This window comes from Aulonocara stuartgranti (genome assembly GCF_965226115.1).
Source record: "Aulonocara stuartgranti genome assembly, chromosome: 14".
NCBI classification, from domain to species: domain Eukaryota; kingdom Metazoa; phylum Chordata; class Actinopteri; order Cichliformes; family Cichlidae; genus Aulonocara; species Aulonocara stuartgranti.
Genome location: NC_138950.1, coordinates 38,804,207 through 38,829,403, shown reverse-complemented (window position 1 = coordinate 38,829,403; position 25,197 = coordinate 38,804,207). Strand labels below are relative to the sequence as shown.

Genomic DNA, 25,197 nt, shown 5'->3' with positions numbered 1-25,197 from the left:
TTTCTTGGGTGACAGAGCGCCTTTTCGTTAAGTAAAGCAGAACTTGGAGCCCCATCTTCGGTTAAAGCCAAAGTCTCGTTGCAAAAATTACAACCTCTGTAACTACCCCCACAAATACGGCACCTGTGGTGTAATATATCCCCCAATGCTTTCAGTTTGTGTCTTGTACAGATCCCATGTGGTCGTTGAAGTGGCGCTTGTAGCGTTAAGTCCAAGTGCTAACTTCAGTTTCACACAAATTGTTACGTGCTTAAATTACACAAAATGTCAGAAATCTGCACCGTCGTGAACAAAAATCCAAACCTAACTTTTCATGATTTGTTAGGCTGACCCTCTGAGGTCCAAAATATAACTGGACATTTTTGACTCCTGTTGATTTTACATTTGTATTTCACCCTCAGATTGTTTCATTTTTATTTTCTTCCTGCCTTGTTTGGTATCATTCTTTTCAGCTCAACCTCATGTGTCTGAATTTAGTTGGTTTTTTCACTGACTTACTGTATTAACACAACTGATCTGAAATCACACAAAAAAACCCCATAAAATCCTAGTAGTTAGGTTTTTTTTACTGTCAAAACCACAGACATGTTGAGTAAATTATTTTTATAACTTGAAATGCAAATATAAATTGTACATTTTTAAAAGTTGTGCACACATTTTATAAACATATACAACTATTTATCTGAAAATGCAACCAATACATCTGGCATTTTTAAAATGTGGTACAACCATTTAAAAATACTACTATAACTAAAATGAAAGAACAATCAGGTGTCACAATAAGATGCCCCACAAACTACTTGTGCCAGTAAAAAAAATGTCCACCACAAGAGGACAACAGGTGTAGCACTGCTCCTGTTTTCACCTGGTGACAGTGTTTACATTGCAATGTGCCTTTGTGACAGTCATTAGTGGCCTCACTGACACACAAAGCAAAACTATGACTACACAACACACTAACTATACACTCCACGCTAAACGTCACAAATCTCCCACATCTCAAAACCGGCTATCGATCTCTGTCTCTCTCTCGCTGTCTTGCTTTCCCCTCTTCCTAAACAACCAAATCCCAGATGCTGACTTTTTTTAAAAAATTGGTCGACATGGTGCATTTTTCCATCGAGAGGAAAGAGGTCTCTTTTTTTTCTTTCTTTACTGTTTTTGCACTCTCATTAGAAGATGCTTAATTTAAAAATAAAAAAAAACAAGAAAGAAGAAAAAAACCAAACGTGATGATATGATTTAGTTTAGTTGAAATCAGGCACCTTCTGTTTAAATGTGTTCTTGTGAATTGATTGTGTATCGCATACATTTGATTTGACTTTCTGCGAGACAACAGTCGTCCGCTGGCCAAAAAAAGTTTTCCAAATACCTCCACGTGATCAAGCCTGGATTTAGAAAACAATAGCAAAAAAATCTGCACCTCCTGCTTCACATGCAATTTGTATTTGTGTGTTCAGAGGCGGCGGCGAGAGGGGAGACCTCGGCTCATCCACGGAACAACTGAGGGAAAAGTGTGGACTTTATACCAGTTTTTAAATTGTGTTGATCGGCCACGTAAAACCAGAGTTATGATAAAAATATCTGCAATGTTTCTTTGTTTTTTACTGAATACTGTCGTTGTTTATATTTACTGTGGGAAGAAACGGTAAAAACAGGAGTGACGGCGTGTTTTTGAGATGTGAGAGATTTGCGACGTTTAGTGCGAATCTTGTGTAGTTAGTGTGTAGTCAGTGTGTAGTTAGTGTGTAGTTAGTGTGTAGTTAGTGTGTAGTCAGTGTGTAGTTAGTGTGTAGTTAGTGTGTAGTCAGTGTGTAGTTAGTGTGTAGTCAGTGTGTAGTTAGTGTGTAGTCAGTGTGTAGTTAGTGTGTAGTTAGTGTGTAGTTAGTGTGTAGTCAGTGTGTAGTTAGTGTGTAGTTAGTGTGTAGTTAGTGTGTAGTCAGTGTGTAGTTAGTGTGTAGTTAGTGTGTAGTTAGTGTGTAGTTAGTGTGTAGTCAGTGTGTAGTTAGTGTGTAGTCAGTGTGTAGTTAGTGTGTAGTCAGTGTGTAGTTAGTGTGTAGTTAGTGTGTAGTTAGTGTGTAGTTAGTGTGTAGTCAGTGTGTGGTCAGTGTGTAGTTAGTGTGTAGTTAGTGTGTAGTTAGTGTGTAGTTAGTGTGTGGTCAGTGTGTAGTTAGTGTGTAGTTAGTGTGTAGTTAGTGTGTAGTTAGTGTGTAGTCAGTGTGTAGTCAGTGTGTAGTTAGTGTGTAGTTAGTGTGTAGTTAGTGTGTAGTCAGTGTGTAGTTAGTGTGTAGTCAGCGTGTAGTCAGTGTGTAGTCAGTGTGTAGTTAGTGTGTAGTTAGTGTGTAGTTAGTGTGTAGTCAGTGTGTAGTTAGTGTGTAGTCAGTGTGTAGTCAGTGTGTAGTCAGTGTGTAGTTAGTGTGTAGTTAGTGTGTAGTTAGTGTGTAGTCAGTGTGTAGTTAGTGTGTAGTGTAGTCAATAGTTTTGTTGTGTGTCAGAACAATGAGGCGACTGCTGAATGTTACAGGTGTTACAGCAGTGATACGTCTGCTGCTGTCAGGCCTGCAGGTATCAGGCTGTTGTTCTCCTTCATCTCATAGTGGACAGGAATTATTTTTTGCAGTGGCACAAATAATTTGTGTTCTGTAAATAGCTTGAAATGTTTATTTAAAAAAAAACGCCTTGGCTGCATTTTTAGGTAAACAGCTGCAAAAAATGTTGTTGTTTGCATAACTCAGTTACCTTTTTGAAGAAGTAACTATATAATTAACTGCCCAGCATTGGTCATTATTTACTGTATTTTGCAGACAGAGTTACAGACTCTCTCCCAGACCACAGACTCATACTCATGATATGAGTCAGAGCTTCATAAATTTCTTTTTTAGAAAGTTGTGTTTTCAAAATTGGAGTTTAAGTTATTTTTACTTCCAATAGTTTTAACATGCTGCACAGGTCATGAACAAGATTTCTTTAAAAAAAAAAAAATCATTGTAAGTGGGCTAAAGCAGTTAATTAAAAGTAGTCTAACATAAATGCTGTAATTTGATTACTTTAATAAACCATGTAACCTGGGTGGATTGGATGCTGGCGTGACCACAGTGCACACGTCTGCTGTTGCTCACAGTGGTCCAAGAGACCACTCAGGGAGTTTGTGTGTTCGCTCAGACACATGAAAAATTAGAGGGAACATCCCTACAGTGTAATCCTGCCCCCACCGTGCTTCGCTGTAGTGATGGTGGTGTTCGGGTGATGAGCGGTGCCTGGTTGAGGTCTGCATGACAGACTAGTGTGCTGGGATGCATCATCAGTGATGTAACATGAGGTCATCACAGGTTTTAAACCTCTCAACATCAGACACCCTCTCTCACCTGGATTAATCAGACTCACAGCCGCAGTCGTCAACAGATCTGCCTTCTTGATCCAAAGACACCTTGTGGCTTTCTCTGCTGCCTCGCTACCTGATCTAACGACCCTCATTTATGCCCGGCAATAGAAGCACTTTGCAGAGTGAACACTTTACAAATCCTGGGCATCCCACCTCTGCATGCTCGCAGGAAGATCGTCCGCCTGTGCCTGCTACTATGCACACTTTACCTCGTTTGCCTCTTTTATGTGCTCTGCAGGGTGTACTTTTAATTCCAGCACGATCAAATATATGTAAAAAAAAAAAAGATTATGATTTGTATAGCAGCAATCCTAACCCTTTAAAATCTGTCTTGTGTGTAAAATGTCAGTGATGGAAGCTGTAAGGCTAGTCTATAAAAGGAGTAAAAGTTTCACAGTGAAATGTAGTGGCAATTGCCAAAAATGGCAATTTCCAAGTAAAGTCTGAAGTTCCTTTCCACTCGCTGTATTATGCACTATAACTCACCTATACTTAAAGCCAGATTTAAAGGAAGAAAACTTGAAGGACTGAAATCAAATAAACTGAATATTTCATCTCATCAGTGTAAAAGTGTCCTGTTGTTTGCTGGGATGGTGAAGTCCAGATGTGTACAGCTGACGGACAGCAAAGAGGGAAACTGTGATGGTCAACGATGTTTTAATGTTTTTGAAGCTAACAGTGAAGCAGTAACAGGACAACAGTGAACACATCCCACACGTCTCCTTTGAACTCTGAAGAGAGAAGCGGGCTGTTGGAGACATCGCAGCTTCAATTTGAACTTTGTCCTGCGCCCCCCACCCCCGACACCACCACTTGAACTACACTATTCCCTTTCAGACATCAGCAGATCATCTTGGCCAAGCAGGAAAAAGGAACTTGCACCTCAGCCGAAGCTGGATTAGAAACTGCTGCCGAGACCTGTTTTGTAATCCTCTGGAGAAGATGCAGACGTAGCCCTCACAGCACACACGTCAAATCATGCAAAGTTTCTCCATGATTCACTTTTTAAGACAAAGAAATATTCATGATCCTTCTCTTTGTATGCACCTGTTTACAAGTAAAGTCTGTAGATAAGAAATCTACTCAGAGGTGGAGGGGTGGGGGGTCTATTTAAGCCAAAGCACTGAGTGTTTAGCTGAGAGCTGGACCTCCTCCTCAGCTACAGCCCCTCACATCACTGTTACAGAGGGAGACATTGACAGCACTGAAGCAACAGCAAGGCAAAGCTCGTTTTCTTCATTCGTTCTTTTCAAAACAAACTAAATACTAAATTAACAGCGGACTATTCATCCATGGCATCACATTCTCAGTAACGTTGCACAGAATCTCCACAGCCTGTGTTCAGCCTCGACTGTGCAAAATCTCATCCTTCATCTGCTACAGCATGCGTCCATGCCTTTCTTCACGCCACTGTTACGCAGCGTCTCTTTAAGCGCTCATTTCTCCTTCACCTCTTATATTGACAGACTGCTTTAGTGAAACAAGGGTCCATGTGTAATGTTAGAATTGCACTAACGAAAAAATCCCATCCAGAGAAGCTGGTGATTCCCAAACTGTGGACTAAATATTAGACTGAAAGCATCTGCAGTGGAAGGCTTTACAGGATCACAGGTACATAAACAGTGCTGTGAACAAGAGCTTGCCCCGTTCTTGATATACACATTGTTTTTTGCATTTTTGTCTCACTTTCAGGTCATCATACAACTGTTAATGTTACACAGACATAACCAGAATAAGCTCAAAATTAGGATTAAGGGTAAAAAGTTATCCAAACCTACCTGGCCTAAAGTCTAAAAACTGGTCGAGTATGGAGGAGCACTGGTGGGGTGTTGGCCATGAACAACCTGTTAAGGTCATGGACTTGCTGGTATATTTGGGATTGTGTTGTTCTGCTGCGTAACCCGAGCACGCTCGAGCTGTACGTCGAGAGCAGAATTCCTTTTTCCATCCAGATCCTTAATCATCCAAGCAGCCCACTTCCACTCCCACTCCCTCCACATGCTCTTACTGTGATGTTCTTTTTATGAAAAGCTGTTTTTGTTTTTTTCCTTTTTCAAACAGGGCCAGGTAGGTTCTTTTGTCCCTCACCAAAAATCACAAATCAATTAAAAACGTATGTTATCTCATTTTAAATGTTGTCTGATGATCTTAATCACTGCAGTGTGACAAACATGCATGAAATGAAGAAATCAGGAGGCAAATACTTTGTCGCAGCACTGTAGCTTACTCCAAATATACAGAACAAAATCCAAACAGGTTTCAAATGGACCAACTAGGTGTTCAAATGTTCTGTTTTCTCATGTCAGTGAGCCAAACCCATTAACATGGTTAAGTCACGCACACAGCTCTGGCTACACACCTGCTGTTCAAACTATTTGTGTGTGACAGGCAGAAGAGAGCTGGCTTTAAGAGAGACAGAGGCACTAAAAGAGCTGTTTTCAGATAGACACTGACTTGAGTGGCTGCCCCAAGGCTCAGGATAAGGTCAATAAGGATTATTTAGAACTGAGAATAATGAAAAGATACAATATTACAGTCTAAAAATAAGAACATGTTCCTTTAAAGCCCTTTCGGCACAAAGTATGTAATGGCCGTTGCATACTTTGTCCACTAGAGAGCCTAAGTTAGCTTTAAAATACCAACATGGCAGCTGTAGAGCTGGTGTCCTGCAGGCTTTAGATATGACCCTGGGTCAACACACCTGAATCCAATGATTAGTTCATTGTCAGGCCTCTGGAAACCTTTTTAATTTAGCCATTTAAACCAGCTGTGTTGGATCAAGCACATGTAAAACCTGCAGGACGCCAGTCCTTGAGGCCTGGAGTTCCCCCACCCCTGTTATAGAGCTAAGATGTCGAGTAAAACTGAAAACCAGCCGAAGCTGAGCTTTTAAATAAAGCAACAGATGAGATTCTGGACAGCGAGACTCTGAACGATGGGCCAGTAACAGAAAAACATATCAGGAACTTTAATGGGATTTTCTGACAGGAGGGTGTGAAGCAGAGAGGCCACATGCACAATAATCAGGCTGCTATGCAAACACGCACACAAGCACACAATATTGGTCCCCACTGTAGCGCCGTTAAGGATATAATAGTTTATTTAGCACTTCAAAATATGGGTCCGTCTACAGACAGATAACTGCAAGCTGGTGTAAGGCTGGTAGTCATCGGTGGAGCACTTGGGCACCGAGAGTTGTGTTCCACTCACTCACTCACACATACAGCCTCAAGATGAACAAAGCGAGGCTGCGGAGCCTTTGCACATGTAGCAGCTTCCTCTTTGCCCTCCCATCCGTGTCCCTTGTTATCATAGTGTTGAGCCATTTCTCATTCAGTAAGAAAACTTAAACAAAGGGCTACATAAACATATGTTTGCATATAAATTATTGGCATTTTAATGATGCTATGTCAGTACTAAGCTGGAAAAAAAGACCTGTGAAAACCTGTTGTGTGTAAAAACCACACCTGGTGTTATCACATTCTCCTCCACGCAACTTTGAGGGTTCGCGTTCAGTTAATTGCAAAGAAAAAAACAACAACAAAAAGCCTTCAAATAAAACTCAAGAGTACAATCTGTATTTTCTTTAACTGTACAAGTGTCAAAAATATCCAACTATTTCCAGCTGTGATCTGCCAAGTGATGCTGATGGATGTGCAGGTATTCCACAGATGCTGTCGTGCAGCTCTTGAGAACACGGGTTCGCTCCCGGAGATCTGAGCTACACTGGTACGGTACAAAAGCAAAACTGCTGTCCAGGAAGAAAAAGGCGAGTGAGATGAGAGGCGAGGAGGTCGTGCGTCATCCTTATAGGACGTCTGACGTTTCTTTTCGAGTCCCCAGTCTCGGGCATGTGTCCTCTTTCTGTTGGAGAAACGCAGTGACTGCATCTTGATGGTGAGAGTGTGTTGATGAGGTTTGATAAGTGTCTTCTCTATTTATTTTTTTTATTCCATGAAAACGTGTGTATGTCTGTGTGTGTGTACTGGCAGCATACAAAGTCAACCAAGCTGCCAGTGATGTTTGAATTTGCTGTGTTACTAATCCGTGTGAAACTGAAGCATCACATTTTGGGCTCAAATCATGTCCACACCAGGCTAAAACCCACCCACTTGTCTCTTTTCCCTCCTCTCTTCTCCTTCGGTCAACCAATCAGCCGAGACAGGGGCGGGTGGGGCCTAGGCTCTGGGCCAATAGGAAAGCTTGTACCACCTCCTGGGTCTGCTGGGGTGTAGTGTTGACGTCCTCCAGGGCATCCGCCACTGCAAACTGCCGGTCCCTCAGCCGGTTCCAGTTGGACAGTACGTTGTGGTATTCAAACACCTTCTCGTAGTTTCCCACTGAGTTGTAGAGTTTGATCAGGCCTCGGTAGTCGTACTCCAGCCCACTGTAACCCTCGCCAAACAGCTTTTTACCTGTGAAGACAGAAACATCACAGACCATGTTTCATTCAGTCTCTCTGACTCGAGCCCCGTTTTTGATAATGTTACCCTCTTCCATTGTAGCGAAGTAACGTCAGGTGTTGGACTGATTAATGTCAGCTCTACATAAATGATTACATAACAATAACAGCAAAACTTGGCAATTAACTGAGAAGTAGGTTGAGTATGATGCATCTCAGTACAACATGTTCTGTGACGAAGCAACATCAGGACCCAGGCCTTGGGCCTCATTTACTGTGACACTAAAAAACATGGACGTGAACTTGTTCTGCTCTTACTGACCGATAGCGATGGAGCGCAGATAGAGCCTCTCTGCATCCTCGTACTGGTTCATGTCATAGTTGTAGAGGGAGGCCAGGTGACCCACAGACAGAGCCACCTCATAGTCTTCGTGGCCCAGTAGCTGCTCCTTAATCTGGATGGCTTTGATGTGCATCTCCTCTGCCTCCTGGTTACACAAATACGTGTGCAAGACAAAGAGATATGAATCACAAACAAAGACAAAACTCAAAGGCAATATTTATTTGGTTTCCATGGCCTTTCCCATAAATCAAACATCCAGCTACGTTTCCACTGAAAACAAAAAGTGGTTCAGTGCCTGTAAGTGTTGTAACTGGGTCAAAGTAAAGTTGTCACATTACACTCTGAAAGCAAGTTATGGCCTTTCACACTTAAATTGTTTTCCAGTCCATTTCCAATGGACTAAAAGGAATAACGTGTAGTCCCAAGTCAGTCTCTCATTAACAGCAGGATATTAGATACTTGCCCAAAGTCATTTCAGCTGCAGACTAGAACTTCTGCAGGATTACTTTTAACCTCCACTCTGGCTTTTTATAGGCCAAAGACAGCATCTAAGACTGGTGCACACTCTTTATAAATGTGCACCACTCTGATATTTGTGTAATCCCAGCCAACTGCAATGACAATATTTCACATCTCATCATTTCTGGCTTTAAATAGCAAAAACCATTCAGTCTCCCACAAACAGTGGTTTGTGCTTGTAAAAGCACAATGTGACTCACTCTCACACAAACACTCATCTCTTAATCAAGATGAGGTGAATGTGGAATAGCTGTTCTCTGCCGTTGACCTTTTCTTACACTGAGATTATTTTTATCACAAGGCAGCACAACTGGCACACGCTGGGATGGTTTATGCCCCTTAATTTTAATTATTGTGTCAAATATTACAAACCACACATGTCCTCCTCACCTTAAACTTCCTCATGGACTGGTAGAGTCGTCCGAGGTTGCCATAGTGTTTGGCTGTCTGTACGTTGAACTCTCCGAAAGCCTTCTTGGCCAGCTGCAGCGAGGAGAGGTGCAGGTCGTGAGCCTCCTGCAGGAGGCGCTCTTCTGTCTCTTTATTGTGACAGTCGATGGCAATTTCTTCCAGAATCAGGGCTGTTGGGGAAAAACAAGCAAACGCGGATAGAGTCTATAAGACATAATGCACAGCTTCAAACAGATACAGCACTGTGCAAAAGTCTTGAGCTATCCCTAACTTCTTATGTTTTAAAGGATTCAGACTCCATGTAAACTGGTCTTAATCAATAATTCTCCAGGCGTCCTGAAGCTCTTTCAAACTGTTTGTTTGGACATCGGCTGCTTTTTCACTCACTTGCTGAATGTTTTTTTAATCTGTCAAACCACAAAAGTTTGACCTACGAATAGACAACTTAGCAAAGAACCAGTTTTAAATTGTTCTTTCAAGGTACTTTATTACAAGCAGCCAGTCACACACACGAGCATAATACTACTCTCCACTTTGCCTGCCTTACCTTTGACTCTCTTAGAGGAGGCCAGCAGAAGATGGTCCTCAGGCAGAATGTGAGTTATGATGTCTATGGCACGTTCTGCATGGAATCTGAGGGACAAACACAGCACTCAGTCGTGTAACTCAGACTTGGCTGGAAACTCTACATATTGGGGACAAACACTTCCAAGAATATCAAGTGTTTCCATTGAACAAAGTTGTTTTGCAGCTCATACGGTCCAAAAGTGGATCAAAGGTCTCACCATTAGGCAATGCTGACTCACAGCCTTTGTATACACGAGGAGCATCACATGATTAATTACACAAACAACAGGCATCTCCAGTCATCTTTACGTCTGCCCGTGTGTACAGTTAAACATTTGATATGTGCAGCTGCATACACATTACCCAAATACCAGAGTCTGACTTTGGGTGTTGGACTACATTTACAAGGCAGCTCATGAGGAATGTAATTAGCCGAGTTTAGAAGATGCACTCACAGAGCATTGTCAAATTTCCCAGAGCTGTACTGGTGCACATATGAGGAGTAGGCTAGGTCTTCATGGGCTGTGGCAACATGGATGTTCTTCCCCCCAAAGACCGATTGTCGGATATCCAGCGCTGTCTGGGATTTGTACATCAGACAAGATTGAATTAAATAACATCACTGAAAACAAGAGCATACTCCTGTAGCACATCGCTCTACGTACCTGGTAAATAGCAACCGATTGGCATATGTTGTCCACATTTAATAAGTAAAATCCATAATCTAGCAGCGTGTCGGAGTACTTGGGATGCTTGTGTCCAAAATGTTCTCTGTAAGACAATATTTTCAGTCAGAAACTGCGATGTTAGAAAGTACCCTGTCGAGTCTTCATTACACCCAGCGGGTTACCTTGCTAGAAACACTGCATGTTTGATCAGCTGCTCTGCTTTTCTGAACTCTCTTTTCACCACGCAGGCCTGCAGGGAAGAGACAATCCACAGTTTACACATGTGTCTGGAAGACTAGTGTAAAAATTCAGACAAAGACTGATCTGAGCGATAAATACATGTGTGAGTGTTACCTTGGAGGCCTGGCGAAGGACATCAACCACTACTTTGACAGGCAGCCCTGGAGTAATTTCCTTCATAGCCTCTATACACCACCTGTACGCCTGAGAGACAAGGTCATTGCAGACAGAAAGGACTTTCAGTTGTCTCAGTATCAAAACTGTAAAGCACCTCAGTGGTCAAACCTACACACCTCGTCATAGTGGCTTTTGGCAAAGAGCAAGGCACAGAGCTCGCCGTACAGCGCTGCCTTGTTGGCCTGGTGGCCATGTTTGGCTAGTTTGTCCATGTAAGACTGAGCAAGCTTGAAGGTCTCCTCCCCAAGGTGGTACTTGCAGTTTCCATTACGGACATGAAGCAGCCTGAAGAGAGAAGACAGGGACGCTTCAGTCTCAGTCTTATCTGCTGTATTACTGCATAACTGTCAATTTAAAAACAACAAAAGCTGTGGAAGGAAACTGCTGCACTGGTTTCCCTGAAAATAACTGGATTCAGTTTTCCGCAATTTGCAACATGTGTGTGTGCATGTATGAGAGAAGCTCAGGCTGGCTGTCACCACTGCTACCGTCTCCTGGATTCCTCAGTTTGTATGGATGGTGAAGCCCATCTTTAATGTGGTGTTAGTGCTACTGGGGCACCACACAGGACAGTCCTGTTGATTTTCTACACTATAGATTTCCAGTGTAACAGGGAATCGAGCCACATGCAGATGCTCTCTAACGACACTGCAGTGGTTGGGTGGGCAGGAGTCAGAGTACAGGTACTGGTGAGACGTTTTGTGGGATGGTCCAACAAAAATCTCCCCTTCCTGAACGTCCCCAGGACAAAGAGATGGTTGCTGACTTCCATAGTTCACTTAAATGACTGGACACTAAACTGGAGAACCCAACAGTGATGCTGTGTACAACAGGCGGATGAACAGTCTCTAGTTTCTCGGGATGCTGGTAGACATGTAGCAGGATCAACAAACTAATCTGGAATCGTCATTGGGCAGCAAGGGACAGGCGGTCACTGAACAAACTGCTCTCCATCACGGACAACCCATCACACCCACTCGGTTACACACTACAGAGACAGCAGAGCTCATATAAAACTGTACCACAGCTTACATGTTTGTGCCCGGTCAACACACCCGTCAGGACCAAATATGCTACAGAAACATCTGGATCAAACATTTTTGCAGCTTTTTCTTAGCTCTACAGTGTTCAGTTTATTCATTAATACCATCTGCTAGGATTCATTTATATACAAGGCCTTAAATATGGGCCCATGGTACTTCTAACAATCTTGCTGTTTTAGTTTATAACAGTTACAGTGTTGTTACTCCATGACAGATAGCTGCTACTTCCACTCAGAAGGAAAGCTTAACCGTCTGTGATGAGATACAGTTTCTGTGTTTTATCCGTTTTCATCTGATAAGAATCAAAAAAATGTAAAGACAGACTGTTTAACAGCTCTTCATATGAATCACTCAGTGGCTTTTATTCACAACTAACATTTCAAGCTGTGCTGTCAGACGCCTAAGTGTTCTGGGAGAAAACACATGTTGTGTAACATCATCGGACTACAGAGTCGGACTACAGAGATGAGGTCAACAGACTGACTGAGTGGTGTTCAGTTAACAACCTCCAACTGAACACCACGAAAACTAAAGAACTTATCTTGGACTTCAGGAAGGGCAGAGCAGACCCGGCCCCACTTTACATTCACGGGAGCTGTGTGGAGAGGGTACACTCCATGAGGTTTCTGGGCGTGCAGATATCTGATGACCTCTCCTGGACTGCAAATACTACAGCGGTGGTAAAAAAAAGGCCCAGCAGCGTCTCCACTTTCTGAGAGTGCTCAGGAGGAACAACCTGGAGGAGAGGCTGCTGGTGACATTTTACAGAGCCACCATAGAGAGCATCCTAACGTACGGCATAACAACATGGTATGCAGGGTGCTCAGCTGCGGACAGGAAAGTACTGCAGAGGGTCATCAACACAGCCCAGAAGATCACTGGCTGCTCTCTGCCCAGCCTGGAGGTCACTGCAAACTCTCGGTACCTCAGCAGAGCTGGCAATATCATCAAGGACCACTCTCACCCCAGCAACCAACTGTTTGAACTATTACCGTCAGGCCGACGGTACAGGTCACATAAAACCAGGACAAACAGATTCAGGGATAGCTTCTTTCCCAGAGCTATCACCGTAGTAAATAAGCACAAAAACAATTGAACCTATTCCATACCGTCACTGTCATTATATTATGCTGCTATTCATACTGTCATCATATTAATGCTGCTATCCTGTATATATTGTACATACTGTTGTTTGAGTACTTACGATTGTTTTTTTTGTACTTTTTATATTTTACATTTATATTTATTATTGAAACTTGCACCAAGGGTGTGGCACTCCAATTTCGTTGTACTCTGTACAATGACAATAAAGGCTATTCTATTCTATTCTATTCTATTCTATCATATCTGGCACATCTAACAATTATGGTATTGTAACTATAGGACACAGAGTTCCCTGGTGAATAAAAGCAGCTCTTTGACACTGACCTGACACAGCATTCCACAGCCCGGTAGCAGTGGAGGACCTCACTGTGGAGCGTGCACAGCTGCAGGCACGACAGAAACACTTTCTCTGCATCTCCATACCAGCCCGCATCAGACAAGAAGCCACCTACAAACAGAAACATGACAGTCATCTGCCTAACAACTATGGTGTCTGCTGGTCATAGCACAAGGGTCTTAAGAAAACCAAACTTTGACTGGAAGTTTGGTCACTTAGAAAGAAATCTCTAGAGCATAGGTGTCAAACTCTGGCCCGTGGGCCAAATTTGGCCCGCAGCCTAATTACATTTGGCCTGCGAAGCCATACCAAATTATTATTAGAGCTGGCCTACTGGTATTATACAGCTAATATATATATTAGCTGTATAATACTAATACTTTGCTTGTTCCATATTCAGTTTTCCAGCAAAACCTATTTGAGTCCATAAGAAAAGATTCATTCTTACATCTGGAGGAAGATTTTTTTTTCAATAAATATTAATGTTAGCCTGCAACTTTGTTCCATTTTGAATTTTGGCCCACTCTGTATTTGAGTTTGACACCCCTGCTCTAAAGTTTTAAGGCACAGAGAATATCAACCCAAAATCCAGAAACACACATTATGTAAAAGTTAATGACATGCAAATCAGTTTCTAAGTGAAATAAATATTTAGTATTTTGGTGGAGAAACCCTTGTTGGGAAGCACAGCAGTAAGATGTTTCTTGTAGGGATTTTGGCCCATTGCTCTTTACAGAAACTCTAAAACCTGGCTGTTGCTTAGCAACTTGAGGCTTCGGCTCACTCCACAAATTTCATATAGGAATGCCAAGCTTCTTCTTATCCTCTCCTTTGTTACCTTGTTGGTATGTTTTGGGTTAATGTCATGTGGGAAGACTTTTGTTCTTTGGTGGAGAAACTGGAAAGAAACTGATTCTGCAGACAGGTGTGCTTTATACACATAATGAGTTAAGATGGGGAGTATCTGGAATTCACTGACTAATGTTTCAGAGATCTATGGGAGCTAGAACTCTGCTCAAATATTAAATTCTCTCAATGACATGACAATAGGGCTGAACGATATATCGCATTTGCGATAATATCGCGACATGATCAAGTGCAATTTTCTAACCGCAAAGGCTGCGATTATACTCTGGACATGTCCAAATTCATGGGCTGCATCCTCCTGAGGCCGCATTTGTAGACCGATTACGTCACAGCGACGCGCCGAAGGCTGTCCAAATTACTACCATATCCCAGAATTCATAGCGCGGCCCAGCCAAACTCCAGTTTCCAGCAATGGCGGCCGCTACTAAGTTTTAAAATTACTCATACTAATCTTTCTGGGTCACAAAATAAACTTTTAACATATTTTCAGGCGAGAAAGTAGTTGTGTAAACATCAAATATCTGCTCGGTTTATCAAGATATCCCATATTTGCAAAAGTGCTTCGACGTTTTCAGAGGCGTCTGCTACCCACCAGCTCGACAGCTAGCCGGGAGCTCGAGGGTTACTGATGCGGCCGAGAACGGCACAACTCCCGGCACATCATTTTCAGATCACCGCGGAGTTTCGCTGCTCGGGTTAAACGTGATATATAAGTCACTTAGACAACCTAAAAATGTTATTGTTGGGCTTTTTTCAGTGTTTTGTTTGTTCGTGAGTAAATCGGTTTGGCTGAGATTAAAGTTATTAGATTAGATAAAATAAAACTTTATTAATCCCCCGGGTGGGTTCCTCCTTGGTTTTCACACAGCTGACTAAACGTCAAACAGAAAACTTATTAAACAGAAGTATGAGACAGTCGAGAATTTACACCAGTGTCTGGTTATATTTTAGATAGCAAGAAGCAGACGGCCGAGTTTATTAAACTCCACCGAGACAGCGGTGACGCTAATCAGAACTAGACCGTCCAATTTCACGCCTTTAAACTTTAAAGGCGTGTTTGTGTGTGTGTTTATACAATTGCTATTATGTTTGCACTTTATGTGTAATGTTACTGACTGCAGAGATCAGTAAGATGTGTGTATTTTTTATTTATTAGTTTTATTTATTTAATATTATTTTTTAATTGAATGACTGTCTAGTAGTTCACAGATGTCGAAAAACTGAGTGTGGTAAAGCCACTGATTTTGTTTATGTATATTTCTGCAATCTGCACATTGTACTGACTTTCATTTTAATGTTTACACCAGGGTTCCTTGTCAGCACTTTATGCTCAGATGTTTGTAAGCTAAAAATAAACTATTGTGTATGTTCAAATATACTGTTGTGATTGAAGAAGTTAAATAAAAATGTCAGTCATCAATTCATGCATCACCTCATGTCATCATAACAGAGGTCTGTCTTCCAGGAAAGAACAGTTTAAAATTAATGTAATATAGTATTGGCCATACTATATGATGTATTGCTTGTCTTTGTTTAATAATACAGAAGACAAAGACCTTAAAAAATAATCGCATATCGCATCGCAATCGCAATATTGGGGCAAAAAAAATCGCAATTAGATTATTTTCCATAATCGTTCAGCCCTACATGACAATTATTATAATAACGTATTATCATAATACATATGGCCTAGGGCTGTTCAATATAACGATATGTATCTGATGACTATATAAAAACGTCTATCGTTTCATTTTACCCTCTCGTTTGTTTCGTGGTGTCACAAAATAAACTGTTTACGGTAATATTTGTTCATGTTCTGATGGTCACTGTAGTGGCTATATTAATTTCTTAAAGTTCTCTCTTTCTCTTATATTTAATATCACCACACTACGGACGGACAAGCGCCTGTTTTTATGTGTTGTCGTTAGCAACAACGACGGTAACACCATCGCGTGTTCGATTGTTTATGTTCCACATAAACCTTTCACAATAAAGCTCAAGATCCTGTTGAGACTTTTCAAAATAAACTGAATCACGTGAAAGATGCAGATTATTTACAGATGAAAAGTAAAAAAGAGCCGTCTGGTGCTAAAAAATAAACCTTAGACTCAAACGTTAGAACAGGCTTTTCCCCGCAGCACGCCGTGTAATAAATACTCACAAAGAAAACGGCGCCGTTACAACTTATGTCTAAAAATGTGTCGTTTCAGCATCGGTTAAAACACTCGACTCCAGCTACATGACGCGCAGCTGGAAACACTTCACCTGCCCGAGATTCACAGACTTTACAGAAAATGTTACATTTTTGTGATTTATATCGTTATCGGGACGATAGAGGTCTTATATCGGGATATGAGATTTTGGTCATATCGCACAGCCCTAATATGGCCCACATTATATGCTGTTTATATTGTACGTTATCAACCACCTAACATAAGGACAGCTCTGCACTTCTATCCCACACAGTGCTTATCTGAAGCCTCCACTGCCCAGCCCTGACATTTACCCAGCACAAAGCCAAACTGGATGGCCTTCTCTTTGACGTGGGCGTCAGACTCGGCGATGTAGGAGCAGCGGCGGCTGAAGGAGTTTGCCAGAACTGAGGCCACTTTCACACCGTGGTCCATAAGGGCCTGGAAACAGTGGTGCAGGAGGTGTCTGCAGTGATGAAGTCAAAGGGAGACATCGGGTCAACAGTCAAATTGCAGGAAACACAAAAAATAAAAAAATCCAGTCCACAAGCAGCTTTTAGCGTAAACAGATTCTTATCAGTCATGGCCGTAGACAGCATGGCACCATCCCTACTGTACAGAACACCTGGCACAGTTAACTAGCAGTAAGAATATCACACAAGGGACCGTCAAGAAATGAACAACAGGTCAGTGTACGCAGTTGATGTCCTCGTCATACAGAAGGGATCTCATTTCCATATATGAGCATTCCTCAGTCTAAAGAAGATTCACATGAAACGATGTCTACGATGATAGGTGCCAAATGTGTTTTCAAAGATCTACAAACAAGACCTTAAATTCTCTAGTTAGAAATTATATGATGGAAGCAATCACAATATTAGAGTTTTGGTTGATGGACATTGCTTCCTTCCTCTCTGTTCCAGCATCATTAGTGTTTCACACCTATCAGCCTGCCTAACACTACATTTAACAGAGTGGACAAGAGTTTCAAAAGAGCTAAAAACAGATTTCTCTGGTTACCTAAAAACATGTTTAACATCATTAAGGGCACCCGACTAAACCTATGCTTGGTTCCAGTGTAAAAACTGGTTCCATCCACTGTTGGAAAAAAAAGAAGAAGAAAAAAAAAAGAGGATTCCAGTATGAACAAATGAAAATGCAAGTTTGGTGAATGATGAAAAAACCGGCATTCACCAAACTCCAAATACCATCTTTACTGATGACAAAGTGGCCAGAGCTCATTAAAATGACTCTTTTCTACCCTCCTAAATTTAAAGTTTAGCATCCCAGTGTACAGTGACATATACTTGTATACTTCCTCTATGTTTAGTAGCCAAAGGGTCTCCAAAGGTTAGGAATATTAATATTCCTCGTTTTACTGGATTAAGATAGAAGTTCTGCTTTTCATTTAACGTGTTGCCATGGTGAATTGTGCTATCAAAGCTCCATTGAAGGTGGCTTTCTTTCCCTACTCGCACACACTAAACTCAAGGTGAACGTACTCGGAGTTAACTGATCTCAAAGGTAATCAACTTGCAGTTTATGGTTAATCTCAGACTCTGCTGAACCTGCTCAGGACTGCAGTGGAAGTGTGAAAACTACTTTAGGAGAGTGATGGGCACAGTTTGGCCCCATTATGTTCTTACCTTTTGTCTGAAGCCCGCAGCACTTTAGCAAACACCTCCAGCTCACAGAACTCTCCCCCCAGCTGGCAGAGTCGACCCTGCTGGTAGAGCTGAGAGCACAGCACAGTGAGACACAGTGAGAAATGAGATTCAGTAACAATACAACAGATGTCATCTCTATAGGTACAAGTCAAATTTCTTAATGTGCAGGGGAACCAATGTCTCAGCTGCAGGTAAATGACAGTCTAACCTGTAACTACAGGAGTGAAGCTGAACATTTTTTACTCTGCTTTAAGTGATGCAACCAATGTTGTCTGCTGAACAGGATCTTAAACAAAAAACAAAAAAAAAAAAAAATTGCTGATGTCTGGCCTGTCATCAAAGTGCACGCAGCTGGAAACTGTTATACTGAGCCAGGATTATGCTTGTTTATGGACATGCACGTGGGCTGCTGTGGACCCCACCCTCCAACTCTGCTTGCAGTCTGCCTGGAATGTCCATACAGAGCATCACAATCACATCTGATAAGAAAATCAACACCACTCAGATTAAATAGACCCTCGTACACTTGTGGACACAGACAGTATAATCCATATAATCCTTGACACGAATGGCTCACCATAGTGGTGTTTGTGACGGAAACTATTAATCACAGATGTCTCTCTCCAAGGTTCTTACATGAAATCTCACCTAATGAAAACTTGTACTGCAGCCACTGCTGTACTGGGGCGTTATTTTGGTTGTGCAGCTTTAACCTTTCAGTGCTTGTAATTTAAGTCAAACGCTCTACTCACAAGTAGTCACCTAGCTGTGGAGGGCAGTGGGAACCAGAAACAGGAAAACATGTGCAGTGTGGACAAGACAACTTCATGATATTAGGTGTGTGCGCCATTTATGTGTCACCATTTCATAGTGTGTGTAAAAACACAGTGACAATTGTCTAGAACGGTGCTTAAAATTCTAGCATGAACTCCACAGATGTTCATGTTGCCCTCAGGATGATTTGGCACGCTGGTAAAAATCAGTGTCAGTGCAGGTGAATTCACCATGTGCTATGTTTCAGCAAACTGCTGAAACTGACAGGAACCTCCACAGTGCACACAGAACAGTACCACAGCACTCAGCTTTTAGATGCTAGCTTGTGTTTGATGAAAACTGACACTTTTGTTACAGCTGTACCTTCAATTTATTGTAATGACTTAAACTCGTGGCAGCATTTTCACATGAATTAGTCCAAAGCAGACTTTGAGCACACTGAGCAAAACTCCAGTATATCGTATCAAAAACACATCAGCAAAATGGGTAAACCAGCACTTGTGTTATTGTGCTTTCCTAATCATGTTAGGAGGCACTGAGCACATCGAGTCCATGCCCCAGACTTCATGTCAGTGTGTTTCTCCTGGGAACTGGGGCATCTGAGCTCTAAGGAAAAACCCATTTTGGTTTATTTACAGAAAATATTTATTCATGCTTTTGCTGGATTTGCACCAGAGTCATTATATAAAAGGAGAAAATGTTAACGAAAGCGTAAGAAAGTAACAAAATTATGTGCATTTGTAGCAGAAGAAAAACTTTCAGGGAAAAACAAAGATTTTTTACTGGGTTTCTGTCACAGTGACCACTGAAATGCACAGATGGTGCAGACCACCCAAAACTTTGTTGTACATGTACAATGACAATAAAAGCCTAACCTATCCTAAACTTAGAATTCTCTCCCCATTCAAGTCTGTATGGGTTTTAAAGTAACTGCCCAGCAGCGCTTCAGATAGCGTCTGTGTTTAATGTTGCTTCTGAAATGGCTTTGGTTTGTGCCCACTAGGACAATAAACATGTATTTTAAAATGTTAATGAATCAATACAAACACAATTGAAAATGCTCTCTTCCCCTTTTCCATAAGTGTGAAGACGAGCTGACTGACAGCTTAAAGGTTTAATTCTTACTGTTAGACAAGAGAAAATTTATAATAAACTTTTATACCATAACCACTGACAGTGTCTAATGAAGGTTTTATGTCACCTTGACCCTTGTTTTTCAAGAAAGACTCCATCTGGAACCTGCAGCACAAAGTAAGTTTAACACACTCAGCATATCATTTCTTTATCTGAACGTTTAAGCACTTTGGTCAGCAAGACTGCAAAAGCACCGTTTTAGTTTGTTTTCCAGCTGTTGTCGTGTTGTTGGTGCGAGAAAAAAAGCTCAGAATAAATAAATAAAATGGAATTCAAACCACTGCTTGCAAATTGAATATAATAAGGTCAACAAGTACAAAGAGGAGCCTTTTTTTAGAGAATAATTTAATGTTAAAATTATCTGCAACCAATGAGAAAATAAAACCTAATAATAATCAAGGAACACAGAATATGAATATTTATTCATAAAGAATATTTCCCCTTACTACTGCTCATCAGGGAAAAACAAACTGACACTACTAAAAAACTTCAGACCCTCTTACTATCCAAAGGGATCTTCCTGGAAGAGACACCATTTTCCTAAACACTGATTGGTCAGTAGGCAGTGTTTTGAATTTCCAGTGACTGCTCTATAAATCATCAGAACACACAGAAACCCACAATGCCCGATTTCTTCCCAACTTAGCCTTAAGACACGTGGAGTAAAACTAATTATTTTTCCATCTGTGTCTTAAGACACACAGAGAGGCGCACATTAACAGAAGGACTACATGAATCAAAGTTACCAAATTGCCCCAGTTCTTAGCTCCATTGGCCCCCTGTCTTAATGAAGCTCTATTTTTTTCTTTCTTTGGGGGGGGGGGGACACAGTGCAGTTTGCAGGTTAACACCTGCCAGTAAAATTAACTGCAACCACGCCAAGCTGGATGTGAAACCTCATCTCTCAGGAAAATCAAGATCGATCCAAGATAAGGGCATTTTTGCCTGTAACTATTTTTCTACAATACTTCTACACTGACGATTTTGTTCCAATATCAGAAAAGATATGAATATGGACAGCAGCACACTAACCTGGTGTCTGCCATACTTATAAAACAAACTAGGTTCACTTTGTTTACTTGAACTAATAAAGCTGAGAGGCTTGAATACACTCAGTGCACTATGGCCTATTTAGTTAATCTAAAAATGATGCGCAGATTTCCCTCGAGCGCTGCATCCAATCGATTGGCTGAAAACTGTTTTCAGTTGACTATGATTTTCTTCGGTTGTCTACAGGCCTACTGTGATGTTTACAGGAATCTGCAAATGGTTTTTGGCTATAATTGCATTCTTAAGTGTACCTAGATTTACTAATGTGCAAGTAAATCTGTAAATATGCAGAAATGGCTGAGAAGTCTGAAATCTTTTCTTCAACAGCTGGAAATGATGACAAGTTGTTGTTATTGCAGTCACAATCAGTTCTTTGGACAGGCCTCTCAGTTTGATAGATTGGTGTTACACTACATTTTTTATATTTACAACCTCAATCCAAATGACATGCAACTACAAACAAAATCTCCAAACACATTTGCACATATTTGTGGCTACAATATTAACCCCAAAGAGAACACTCAAAGGATTTTTACACTTCTCACGCAATTGGTTTTAACATATGGTGTTACTTTTATTATTACTAAATAGTTAGCATACCATGACTGGGTGGACTAAAGGTTTTTTTCGTCCAAGTATTAGAGTTACACATCAGGTATACATCAATAAAGGATCTAAAGATGCACCCGTAGATTAAACAAATATCAGATCCTAGTGTACATTTTATGGGCATCTGGAATTATCTGGTGGGTGAAGATCGAGTAACTGTGAAACATGCTGTATTCGCGACCTTCATGTTTTTAAAATCCTTGCTCTGTCTGTCACGCCTGACCTCGGTGTGACACTTATCCAACTACACGTATCAGAAGGAAAGAATCGCTGTCGAGGTTACAGTGGTTTAATATCGCTGTCCGTCTTTATGGAAAGCTGATGGTGATTGTTTGTAAAAGCACACGTATGTTGTAAGCGAGGAGCTTTATACGTGAGAACGGCTAACGTCACTTTAGCCAAAGTGGGTCAGACCTGGACATGACAACACTAAAAACACCACACATCACGGAACCAGTTCATTTAAATGGATACTTGGGTAATTAGCGACAGTCTCGATGCAGTTTAATAATTCGCTTCAACACACACACTGTCACACTAGCTTTCTGTAATGTCGAGGCTGGATAACTTGTTCGTTAGCCAAATCAGATTCCTAAGGAGGAATTTTCGATAGCTAGTCTAACGTTACCGACATTTCGCTAACGTTAGCAAGCAGTGTTAGCAGCCGACCACAGAAGCTCGCACAGGATGTTAGCTGTCACATCATTGAGAGTCTCCTTACTGCTAAAATCCTACCTTATAATAGACGTCGAACTGTATATTTTCTGGGAGGGACCGTATGTCCCTTCTTGACCGGCTGTAGTTGTCCACCACAGCCGAGATAGCAGTGTTGTACAGCGTTTCTGGGATCCATTCGAGCTCCACCGCAGCCATGTTGTTTTCCCTCTCCAAAAAAGCCCCAGAAGCTACAGCCCTCCTCAACTCTCCTTACATTCACTACCTTACCACTATTAAAGCCCTTCTTCTGCGAGTCCTCATGCAACATTCGCTCCGTATTGACACTACGAATATTATTGTTGCAGACAAGTCAGTGTCTCGATTTAAAAAACCGCTGTTTCATTTCCATCCTTCTCTTTCATCTTCGACTACTCGTCGACCCTACAGCAGTTCCGTGCCCCCGTCCCGACGCTCACACTCACGGGCGCTGACGCAATGACGTCATTGTGCAGTCGATGCTGAACCAACAGGCTCCAAGTAAAAAGTCACACTTCACATAAAGTAAAAAGATGAATTTACCGACGATTGCCCATTTAAGCAATGTACCAACCACCCACTCGTCTTTCCGTGAAGAAGCCGCGCTCCTTATTTGGCAGATAACAAACACATATCATAACAAATGGCAACAGAAGACAAAAATCCTTTACTTGTTTAATGTTAATGTACCTGACCAGCGCTTTGATTTCGTATACAATGTGTTAAATTTATTACAATTCCTTTATATTTAATGTGGCTAGAAAAACTCCAACGACAGCCAATCATTGCACCAAAAATGTCGAAATGTGTTACAAAATGTGTCTAAATAGAAATAAGGAGTACTGACTGTGGGGAAATGAAAATGCACTACACTGAGGTAGGTTCGAAACTTTGTTACAACAGGTGAATGTGAGTCTAGATTTCGTTTATTGTGAAATTAAGAGAACTTTTTGAGTGAAATGTTGAACCTATATAAAATATGCAGAATATTTTACCTTTAATGAAAGGAGCATTTACATGTACCCCACTGGTGCATATGAACAAGGTAACTGAGTATGGTGAGACTAAGCCCTAAAAAGCATCTTGTAATATCACAGATGTTTCCTCAGTTGTTTGTTATTATTAATCTGTGGCTCTCTTCCACAGCTGCTTGTCATCGGCAGATGGCCGCCCCTCCCCAAGCTTGGTTCCTCGTGAGGTTTCTTCCTGTTCTAAGGGAGTTTTTCCTTCCCACCGTCACCAAAATGCTTGCTCATAAGGGGTCATATGATTGTTGGGGTTTTCTCTGTACTATTGTAGGATCTTGACCCTACAATATAAAGCACCTTGAGGCTACTGTTGTTGTGATTTGGTGCTATGTAAATACAATTTAACCAAGTGTCCCATATATATTCAACTGGGCTGAGGTCAGATGACTGCAGAAGAAGGACAAGCAGTAATGACAGACACCACTGCTTGGTCAACAAAGCTTTGAGGTGTGTTCAGTAGTGATGTGCGATACCACTGATTTCCTTTCCGATCCGATACCAAGTAAAATTCAGGGTGGTATCGGCGATACTGATCCGATACTCTGTACAAAAACTTAATGTTTCATTGCATTTCATAATACAATATATAATTGTATTATGTAATTGTAATAATAACATAACCATATTGCTTCATAATGATTAGAGGACATCAGACAACTTGTTTTTATTGCTTAATAATGCAGAATAATCATATAGAAATAAAAAAAAACTGACGTTGTGCGCTATTTGAGCATGTTGCCTGCCTGCAGCACTAAAGGACTGTGCGAGAGACGTCTGTCTCGCCCTAGCAGCACCTGTCCCTGTCCTCCTCTTCAGCTCGCCTCAACATAAGCTTATCATATTCTGTGATGTGATTTACTCCGAGGTGTTTGACGAAGTCAGTAGTGTTGCCACAACAACGTGTCCACACAGGACTCTGTTTGCGCTCAGCCATTGTTGTGAGTGTGCACGCCAGGGGCTGCGACACATTTATACAGCCGTATTCCGCATATGACTATGAAAGGCGTAAGAGGAAGTAGTTCCTTCCAAATTAGACGATCCGAATTGTATAGTTTCTTTCCACTGCGTTCATTTTAATGGAAAAACTACAAATTTACCCCAGAGTACTAAAATATCGATATTATAATATGAGAATCGATTCTAGAACATAAATTGCTGGTATCGGAAGAATCGGTATTTCAGTATCGATCCGCACACCACTAGTGTTCAGGTTCACTGTCACCGCTTCAGTATGACTCTTTCTCCAAAATAATGCCATTCAGAGGGTGTAGGATGTCTCTAAAGAATAAAATGCTTCTTGTTTTTTGTTATAGTGGTGTCGGTTGGAAAGAAGACAAATATAGCTCCAGTTTTGTTTTTTCTTGGATATTACTCTGTCCAAAAATCATGGGCCACCTCTCACTTCTTTATATGTTTTTAGAAAAATGCTAAAGAGGTGCAGCAATCTATTGAAACATCTTAAAACATAGTTTTTAGAATTCTACCAAGATTATAAGTCAAGACAAGACAAACCTTTCTCTTTTATAAGAATGGCTTCTAAACGGCCACTCTTCTCCTGAAATCATTTCTGATGAGGCTTTAGTAACAGCAAATGAATCATCTGATGGGCCAGATGTATCTCTCATGTTCTGTGTCACGTTTTGCTGGATTCTTTTCCTTTTTCTTATGGCTTTCCATTACTGTTCTGATACTGTGAAATGCATTAGCTCACCACATATGCGACCTTGTCATTTTGGGTAGCTTTTACATATAGGTTAATTACCATTTGTGTAACTTACATAGTTGCTGCACATTTAGAGCGTGCTATAGGGCCAGTATTACTGTCAGGTCTGATATTGACTAAACAGGGTTTATTTAGTGCTTATAAATGTGACAGAGTGAAGCTTATTTGCGTGCCATTTGACTTTAAATTTTATTCTATTTGGATTTGAAATCAAACACTACAGAGTCAAAGTGCTGGTACTCACAACAATTTGCATTAATCATCATG

At 41.2% G+C, this 25,197-nt stretch overlaps 1 protein-coding gene across 1 annotated transcript; it reads right to left on the bottom strand.

Moving 5' to 3' along the window:
* Positions 1-4,022: 4,022 nt before the first annotated feature.
* On the bottom strand, positions 4,023-22,653 carry appbp2 (amyloid beta precursor protein (cytoplasmic tail) binding protein 2). The gene is made up of 13 exons (XM_082504122.1): positions 22,222-22,653; positions 17,899-17,987; positions 16,567-16,718; positions 13,181-13,304; positions 10,826-10,994; positions 10,647-10,736; positions 10,475-10,542; positions 10,290-10,395; positions 10,080-10,204; positions 9,605-9,690; positions 9,037-9,227; positions 8,107-8,272; positions 4,023-7,797 (listed from the first exon to the last, which is right to left on the bottom strand). The coding sequence occupies exons 1-13, from the start codon at positions 22,357-22,359 to the stop codon at positions 7,535-7,537; spliced, it is 1,767 nt and encodes a 588-aa protein (XP_082360248.1). The 5' UTR covers positions 22,360-22,653; the 3' UTR covers positions 4,023-7,534.
* Positions 22,654-25,197: the final 2,544 nt, after the last annotated feature.